Consider the following 10,198-nt stretch of genomic DNA (forward strand, 5'->3'; position numbering starts at 1 on the left):
TGTTATCAATAATAAATTCATAATTGAAATAAAACTATAATAAATATGAAAAGTGGAATAATAATTCACCATTTTTAATTTGTAAATCATTATTTTCTTTTTTATCCTGAACAAAATTTTCAAAACATGCTGCAAAATAACGATTTTTTTTTTACAATATAACCTTAATATCACACATACAAATATATTTATTATGGTATATCAATAAAACATTTGGTGATGATACTTTAATTGTACAATAAAATTTTACTGAACATTTGAAAGAAATAATATTGTCATTTTATCTAAAATATCAATTTTGTTTAAGGGTAATAGTATATATAATCTAATAAAATGGAGATGAATATTTAACAAGTAAATACATACGGAAATTTTTTCACTAATTAAACATATTTTAGATAAGTAAATTCATATATGATTTATATAGGTTACTTGCTATGTTGCGAGCGATGTGACTCTTTCATTAGATCTAATTAAATCTTTAATTTTGTGTATTATTTTTTATATTTATATAAAAATATATAGAATATTACATTATTATACAAAATAATATTTATTTTTATGAGTGAACATTAACCTGTGTGAATCAAGAGCTAATCACACTACTTAAGAAAATATATAAATTTTTTTTTTGGCTAACTCCTCATACTCAAATAGTCCAAAACACAACATATCAATTTTTTTTCTTGTAGAAAAATGTTGGTAAGTTAGATTAAGTTATTTTATGAGAATTCATTAGCTTTCCATGAAAGGTTACGAAAATTATCTAAAACAATTTATAGAGAAGTCATAAACTATTTTTATAAACTCTAGTAAACAATCTTACAACTTACAAGCTTCTTATACAAATAGATAAGTTCATAAAAATCAATTTAAAATAGACAATAAACAGAGTAGGAAGTCATTGAAGCAATATCAACAAATATTTATCTTGTTATATGATCGATGAAAGAATCCATTTCCTTACGAGAAACTCCACCTTCATCCATGGACTTGTGAATATCATTTTTAAGGTTAAGTGCTTTTTGTCGCATCTCATCACCTTCCTTTGTTTCCAATAATCTTCTCACAACATTTTCAATATCTAAAGCAGTTACCAACTCATGTCTTTTATCCCACTCCTTCACAACCAACCCAACCTTCAAAACTTGTGCTATCAAAACACTATTTCTTGGTTGGTCAGAATGCATAGGCCATGCAGCTATTGGCACCCCCATGGAAATGCTTTCTAAGCAAGAGTTCCATCCACAATGACTTGTAAATCCTCCTGTTGAAGGGTGGTTTAGAATTTCTAATTGGGGTGCCCAATCCCTTACAATTAACCCCATTTCTTTAACACTCTCTTCAAACCCTTTTGGAAGCTCGTGTCTTTTCACTTCATTTCCTTCAAAGATGTCTCCTTTATCAGCATCTCTTAACACCCAAATGAAATTTTTCTTGCTTTGTTCCAATCCAATTGCAATCTGTTGAATTTGTTCTTCTACCAAGGTTGTTGTTGTTCCAAAAGATACATATATAACTGAATTTGGCTCTTTTTTATCAAGCCATTCAATGCATGAGTGCCTACCCTTTGAATCTTTCTTCTCAATGGTTAAAGGGTTGAAGGGTCCCACTGCCCAATGCTTCTTACTACAAGTGATTTTTTCTATCAACTCCATGTAAGTACTTTCAATTGCTCTGCTTGTATTATAGATGTTTCCATCATTTAATTTAAGGAATTCCTTTTGTGCAGCAATGAAATCAATGATTTGGGGTATGAAGCATCCTTCCAAAGAAGGAAATTGTAGAATATGTGAGGTTTGTAGTGGAGGTTTTCCCATTTTCTCCCAAAAGAAAGAGAAAACTGTAAAAGCACAAGTACTATGAAATGTGTAATTCTCAACATTTTCTATGTTTGCAGCATCTTGTACAACTGATGCCATTAAAGAGTCATGAATCACAACCACCCTTTTGAAAACAGGTGAAAGTGATTGCATGAGTTCTTTCACATGCTCACGAAGATGTGAAGAGGCTTCAAAAGAAGGAATCAAATGAGAAGGGAATTTGGATTCTGAATTTGGATTGGGAGGAGGGGAATCAAAGGGAGGAACATTGAAGTGATGAAAATGGATCTTTGAAATGAAGTTTTGATCCCAACCTTGGACACGAATTGTGGCTTGACGATTGTGTGTGGAAGTGCCTACATAATGAACAGGTATGTTGTGTGATAAGATTAGGCATGACATATGTAGAAGTTGGTTCAAATGTCCTTGTGCTGGGAAAGGTACCATTATCACCACAACTTGGTTATGACTTTTTGAGTTGCTTTCATCTTTGGAACCCATTCTTGAACTTTGAAGCTAGATATGGAACTATGAGGGTCTTGGATATATATTGAGAAAATTTAATATAAGTACTATGAGTTTATTGGAGTATAATATATATATGTATTTATGAGGAATGGCAAACTTTCATGCTTATCTAAATGGTGGACCTACTTTATTATTTATTATCTTATGAAAATGAAATCTAGAGACCATTACAAAAATTGATATTAAATTATTCTCATTTTAAAAATTACTATATTTGTCTCATATATAAGACTCTCTTGTAAATTTTTTTTTGTCCTGTTCAATTTACAAGATGCATTATTTACTTTTTTTTACAAAAATACTCATAATTCAATGGAAAAATTGAATGAACATTCATTTCTCTCTTTTTGTATTTTTCTTTTGGCTAAATTACATATGTGGTCCCTTAACTTAATTTCAGGTAACATTTTAGTCTTTTATGTTTTTTTTTTTTCCGACTTAGTCCTTTATTTTAATATTAATGACAATTTGATATTTTATGTTTTAAAATTTCAACAACGTTGTCCTTTTTTAAACAAAAATTTAAAAAAAAAATTCAATCAAAACTCATAAAATTAATTATATTCTTCAATATAATACAAATTTCATCAAATCCGTAATGCAAATCTTCAAATAAACTCATATTTTCATACTTTATTTGATATTATTAGGAATAAAGGACTAAATCGGAAATAAAAAAAAGATAAGAGACTAAAACGTTACCCGAAATTAAGTTAAGGGACCACGAATGTAATTTAGCCTTTTCTTTTTATATTCCATTGTTGACTAATAACTTAAAATATTTGTAGGTGTAAATAGTACCACAAATTTAAACACGTGTGTATATTAAATAAAATTTTTTTGAGGTAAATTTTGTTAATTGAAAATTCAAATGATATGCAATTATTTATATATTATTTTGGATATTTTTTTAAATTATTAATTAAATAAAGAGGTGTGGTACCTTTGTTGTTAATCTGGGTGAAATGATGTAATGTAAAACATTTTGGATTCACGGGTGGAATACATGAAGTCTGGTACCCCATGTGCATTTCCTTTTCACAAAGGAAAATAACAATATGAATTCTGAAGTATCAATCACTATCTTAAAAAGTGGTTTGGCCATATATTGCTAAAAGGTGGTGCAATCTTTGTACTCGCACTTTTTTTTTTGAGGGGTGGTGTAATAGCAATCCTAAGAGTTTTCAACGTTTGGTCCAATTTTTGTGAGGTTAAAAGCTAAACTTTAAAATTTGAGTTAAAAAGCTATTATATATTAAAGTTAAATATTATTTTTGTAAAAATAAATTTGTGACAATTTAGTCTTTAAGCTAAAAGTTGTTTGGTAAATTGTTTTATTTAAGCTTTGATTTTGAAATAATTTACTATTAATAAATTAAATAGTTAAATCATAGAACTCAAATTCTTCAAAAAGACTATTAATAAAGTATATGAAATAATTACCTTTTTTATCAACTTGATTTGAGTTTTTAAAAAATTAATGATTTTTTCAAAATTAATCTTTTTCTTTGATACACTAGAGAATAATTTTATTCACAGTTTATTTTGGATTAACTTAATTGATTTTAGGCTAAATTACATCTGTGGTCCCTTAACTTAATTTCAGGTAACGTTTTAGTCCTTTATCTTTTTTTTTTCCCGACTTGGTCCTTTATTTTAATTTTAAGTGACAATTCAATATTTTATGTTTTAAAATTTCAACAATGTTATCCTTTTTTATACAAAAATTCAAAAAAAAAAATTCAATCAAAACTCATAAAATTAATTATATTCTTCAATATAATACAAATTTCATCAAATTCGTAATGCAAATCTTTAAATAAACTCATATTTTCATACTTTATTTGATATTGTTAGGAATAAAGGACTAAATCGGGAAGAAAAAAAAAAGACTAAAACGTTACCTGAAATTAAGTTAAGGGACCACGAATGTAATTTAGCCTTGATTTTATACTAAAAGTTTCTATTCAAAATTAATTAACCAAAAGTATTCAAAGTAAAATTAGACACTCAATTTGATACTTATATTTTTTTTAAATATGAGTTTAAAATTAAAACCTTTTTAATGCAAGTTAATGAAATATACTAATTTTTTCACTGAAAAAATATTGTGAATCGACTCATCAGCAAGACATAGAGCCTTTTGAGTCGATTCATAGTTGTCTGAATCGACTCACAGCTATGTTAATCAACTCACACAACTTTAAACTTCATATTTAATATTTTCAAATAACTCAGTTTTCATTGGCCTAGCCTATTCATACATCATATAAAAGGTTTTCTCTTCATTCCTAAACACAAAGATTATTTTACATATTCCTCATACCTACACATTCAAGATCATATCGTAAATTGAAAACTCCTTTTGTATCAAGTTGGGTGTACAATCAAGTTCGAAGAGAGAAACAACATATGAGGAGATATCGATTGTTGGGGTATCTAGATACAAATCATCGATGGAATATCGGTGGATTATGTATCGATTGATGAAGACTCTGATTTGAAATGTATTGATTCTTCACATTCATAGCAGATGATTCTTTTCTTATATGATTTTTCACCTCTTTCTCTACTATCTTGGGATCATCTAAAAAATTTTTTTGGGAAAATATTTTCTCCTACTCTTCCACATGTGCTGGATTTTCTTTTAGATAAAGAACAACTCTTCATTACTAAAATTTCACTCTGGTCGTCTGATTCGGTTTCCTTTAAGTCTTTCGTTGCTTTTAAGACCTTGGAGTTTGCTTTCTTTCCTTGGGATTTGAGAGCCAATGACTTTAACTTCTTCATGGGTTCATCTTCAATCAATTCAATCTCATGGTATCTTAGTGAAGTCATCAACTCTTCTAGATGCAGTTTGTTTATATTATTAGCCTCTTGAGTTGTTGTTACCTTTGATCTCCACTTGTTGGGAAGACTTTTGATGATATTTTTGATATGGTCATAGGTAGTGTTAGTCTTTCAGTGAACCTTCAATCAAAGAATAGAGTTTGTAAGATAGAAAACATTTTCTCAATGTGTTCATCTTCTTCCATTTGGAAGAGTTCGTAATTCCTGACAAGTAAATTTGTCTTAGCTTCCTGTACTTAGTCATATCCTTTAGAGTTAACAACCAGAGCAACAAAGATACTCTTTGTTTTTTATTTGTTGGTGGGTTTTTCAAACTCTTAAAAAGTGATAACATTCATCATGAAGGTTTTTGCTTTATGATACATCTAGTATTGTTTCTTTTGATTAGTGTTGAGATCCTTTTTGGATATTTCAACACTAGCAACGTCTATTAGGGCCTCATAGTCATCTTCGACTGTGTCCCAAAGTTTTGAATCATGTGAGATGTAGAAAATTCTAAGCCTTCCCTTTTAGTAATCAAAATTTGCTCCATCAAGCAGAGGAAATCTGTTAATATTTCCACCTATAACTTCATCACCCAAGTTAGTCATAATAACACAAATCTTAACTCAAACATGATTGCATGCTCATCTTTGAGATGGAGCTCTATTGCCAATTTTTGAACGAGAAACACAAGAAATGTGGGTTTAAATTGCATTTCACTTTAAAACTATATTTAACATAATTAAAACAGGGTGATGAAAATAGAGTAGATAAAAAAAAAATTCAATCCAATTTATCCTGGTTCACCATCCCCACATAGCTACGTTCAATCCCTTCAAACTAAAGGATTTAATCTAGTAATTCACCAACTGAATCACACTTCCATTAAACACCTAATAGTCAACCTGACTGCGTTCAAGTCTTGTTAACCTTTTAGCTTAGTAAAGTCAAATTGTTGAGGGATGCAACCACTACTTTGCTAGGTTACAAATAGAATGTGTTTAAGGGTTTTATGAATAACTCTCACAGGAGGGCGTTTACAAAGTTATACTCTCAGAAAATATTTCTCAACACTTAGACACAAAAAAGGATTAAGAGCAAAAGTGTAGAAACGATTGTATTAGGCCTATTTTATTAGTTGATCAATGAGGGTTTCACATCCTTTTATAGAAAACTTTAAGGTTTCTATTCGTTGTCCTGATTGCAAGAAATCAATATGTATCATGAAGTTTGGTATCAAATCATCAAATATTGGTTCACCATTAATCCTTGTCCAAATATATCCTTGTAGTTGATTTTGCGTATCTTGATATAGAGGCAAAAAGAGCGAAATATATCATTATCAAAGTATGTCACCATTAAAACAGATTCAAGATATCGAGTAATGGATGAACATATTTGTCTTCTTCAAAATTTATTGACTTTTTAGAGTGTTGACTTCTTATCAGAGTGTTGACTTCTTATTAGAGCATTGACTTTCTATCACAGTTAGACGATCAGATGCTTGACACGATTATAAGAGGCAAACTATCAAAGCATTGTCATACTTATTATAGGCAGACGATTGTAGGTGGAAAAGGCACAATAAATGTGGGGTTTGAATTGTTTATTCTGTTTAAAAAATTCTTTGGGATAACAAATGGTGAAAATAAAAACAAACAAAATCAGAGGCAGTAAATAGAGGGAATGAAAATGACACAATGATTTATCTTGATTCACTACCAACCTAGTAGCTATGTTTAGTCCCTTTACCCCGAAGGATTTAATGCAACAACTCAAAGCAGATTACAACCAATTCGATTCACAAGTTAAGTCTTCTCAACATCCAACTTGAAAACCACAAGTCATTGAGAATTCACAACCACTATTGGGCCAGGTTACACAAGTGTATGGTTTTGTTTACGGGTTTCACTCAATTAAAGGAGAACAATAATCTCACAGACTTAGCACAAATAAACTAATAATACAATGAAATGTTAAATTTTTTTCTCTAAGTATTTGATTATTGAAAGTTTTTGTGGTTGTTGTGTTCAGCACAGTTATCTTGGTTCTTCAATAGTGAGAACCTTTTATAGATGTCAACAGTTTGAGCTTTCAGATCTTCTTCTTTTGCCAATGTTTTTCTAGTTCCAACGTTCTGATCATTTAACTTTGGTTCCTTCAATTTTCTAATCTTCTCATTGCATTCAAATTATATTGCTTTGATGACATATTCAATTCAATGCAATTAAGAATGTAACTGAATGCCTACTTTAATCCATTCAAATGTTGACAAAAATAACTACTTGGGCATTTGAATTTTCAGTATTAGAATCAAAGGCGAGGAACCTTCCTCAAAGTTTGTTTCTGAATCGTGTGTAGAACAAGTTTCTTTAGAGTCAATTTCTAGAGTCATGACTTTTATCAGAGTTAGAGCCATTGACTTTTTTTAGTGCCATTGACCTTTCATTAGAGGTGTTGACTTTTTATCAGAGGCCTTGATTTTCATTAGAGTTATACGCTTGCTTATGTTCGAGGCAAAGGAAAATGATGCACTATGAAGGTCAGTGTCATATCCAATCATCTTCTGGTGTTGAATTACTGGTAGTGGCAACTTAGTAGAGGCAAATGTAGTGTTGCATATTAGAGTCATATGCTTGCTTTTAGTTGCTTTGTTGGAGCCAACTTATTAGAACATGTTGCATTTGACTTCAAAGTCTCATCTTCTGAGGCAAAACCTTTGAGGCAGATCATCAGAGTCAGATCCTTAGACTCAGTTGCATAGAGGTAGAGGCAGATCCTGAGAGGCAAATCATTTGGAGGCAGGGAAGTTTTATAGATCAGAACCATCATTCATTCTTAAAACCAATATTTAGATTTTCCTTTATAAACTTAAATTTGTCTACAACAAGGGGTTTTGTTAGAATGTATTCCCATTGATGCTCAGTGTCAACAAACTTCATATCTAAAGCTTCCTTTTAGAAAAAGTCTCTTATGAAGGGATGCTTTATTTCTATATGTTTAGTCTTAGATTGCAGGATTGGATTTTTAGCTAAGCAAATGGCATAAGTGTTATCGCAGAATATAGGAATTTTAGTCTCATGAAGCTTGTAGTCTTCTAGCTGGGGCTTCATCCATAAGAGTTGAGTACTACATCCAGCTGAAGAGATGTATTTTGCTTCTGCTTTTGAAAGAACAATGGTGTTTTGTCTCTTGCATGACCATGAAATCAGGTTGCCACCAAGAGGATTTAATCCACTAACTCAACAACTTTAATTACAAAACACCTGACCCTAAAAGCCAGTCTTCTCAAACAACCTGACAACCCCAGACTTTTGAAGGCACACTAACACCACTATCAGGTTTGAATACAAAGATTTGGAACCTGAGTAGTTGCTTCTAACAAACTTATTATACGAATGACTATCATACTATAAGAAAAATACTTAGAAAACATTTCTCATCCGAACAAGTGTTTCTCTCTTTGAACTTTAAGATGAATTTGAAATTTTGAGCTTGAGTTTTTCTACTATTTTTTTATTTTTGGATGATCTTCTTCTTCTTCTTCTTCTTCTTCTTCTTCTTCTTCTTCTTCTTCTTCTTCTTCTTCTTCAACCTTAAGTATTTATTTATAGATAAAATTATGGATTGAATTTAGTCTTTGTTTAATTATGAATTGTATCTTGTTTAGATAGAGTTTGTAAATTCTTCAGATTGATTATGTTCCTATTTTGTTTAGATTGAGTTTGTAAATTCTTCATATTGATTTTCTTCGTATTTTGTTTAGATTACATTTGTAAATTCTTCAGAATGATTATGTTCATATTTTGTTGTAGATAAATCTTGATCAAATCTTCTTTAAATCTTGACCCTATCTTCTTGTCAACTTGGTCAAAGATTTTCTTCATTTATAAATATGAATCAAATCTTATTTTATATTTTCTTCAATTATAAATTTGAATCAAATCTGATTTTAGATTTTCTTCAAAAACATGAATCTTCTTTCTGTTGAGACAAAATCCCAAATTAATGTTTTGATGATAATTAAACAAAGGTTAATTAAGACTTATATTTATGATTCTAAGTATTTTGCTATTTAACATGTGTATTTGAGTGTGTTAATTAAGATAGGTATCAAGCATTACAAAGAAGATAATATTAAAATAAAGAAAGCTAAATCAGTGAAACGAAGAACGTTCTTGACAAATTTCTGAAAAATGAAGAACGCTCTCCACATTTGTAAATTAACAAGAATGATTAGATTCTGAAGAAAAAAAAACAGATTAGATCCAAGAATTGCAATCCATTCCAGAATTTCACCAGAAATATACTAGGATCAATCAAATACAAAAATTGCTCCAACATTCTAATGCAAAAGACTATGCTTCACAAATTTATAAAGCAAGATCATTCTCCAATTTAAGCAAGTGGAAGTACAAGGCTGGCATGCTAAGAAAGACACCTCTGATGTACTTTCAAACATGCCTACACACGTAATTCAAGGCATGGGATCACTTCAGACAACTTTCAAGAAAATATTAAAAGTCAGCTCATCTCAAGGCAAAATCGAAGATTGTTCTTGGTTCACAAGAACATTCCCACTTTCAGCAAGAACATTCTTGCTTTATGGCTGATATTATCCACTCACTTACTCATGACAGCTGGACTATTTCCAACGGCCAAATGAGTTTTCATAAGCCCTATTGAAGCCTATAAGTAAAGCCTCAAGATGAAAAACAAATCGAAGCTTCAAGTGCAAAGAAATATATCATTCATTCGACCATACTCGAGTCCTCTTGAGCTTCTCAATCATTTCTAAGTTGCATATATGTTCTTAGTTTGATATTATAATCAGTTTCTATTGAGTTCTAAAATCTATAATCTATTCTCATACACGAGTTGAGCATACTCAGATTCTAACAATCTCAAAAACATTACTTTGTCATTAAAAGCTATATTGTTGGCATAACTTGAGTAGTTTGTAAAATCCTTTTGTGTTTAAAAGGTAGTTTGTAAAAATTCTTTCTGAAAGAGTG

At 30.2% G+C, this 10,198-nt stretch overlaps 1 protein-coding gene across 1 annotated transcript; it reads right to left on the reverse strand.

Moving 5' to 3' along the window:
- Positions 1-775: 775 nt before the first annotated feature.
- On the reverse strand, positions 776-2,398 carry UGT93A5 (zeatin O-glucosyltransferase). Its single transcript, XM_004497985.4, has one exon. It carries the CDS (start codon positions 2,322-2,324, stop codon positions 927-929), a length of 1,398 nt encoding a protein of 465 aa, XP_004498042.1. The 5' UTR covers positions 2,325-2,398; the 3' UTR covers positions 776-926.
- Positions 2,399-10,198: the final 7,800 nt, after the last annotated feature.

The sequence above is a fragment of the Cicer arietinum genome, chromosome 4, assembly GCF_000331145.2.
Source record: "Cicer arietinum cultivar CDC Frontier isolate Library 1 chromosome 4, Cicar.CDCFrontier_v2.0, whole genome shotgun sequence".
Taxonomy (NCBI): Eukaryota; Viridiplantae; Streptophyta; class Magnoliopsida; order Fabales; family Fabaceae; genus Cicer; species Cicer arietinum.

Excerpts from the sequence above, each read along its gene's own strand:
- UGT93A5 (XM_004497985.4), bottom strand. The coding sequence starts at position 2,324 with ATGGGTTCCAAAGATGAAAGCAACTCAAAAAGTCATAACCAAGTTGTG.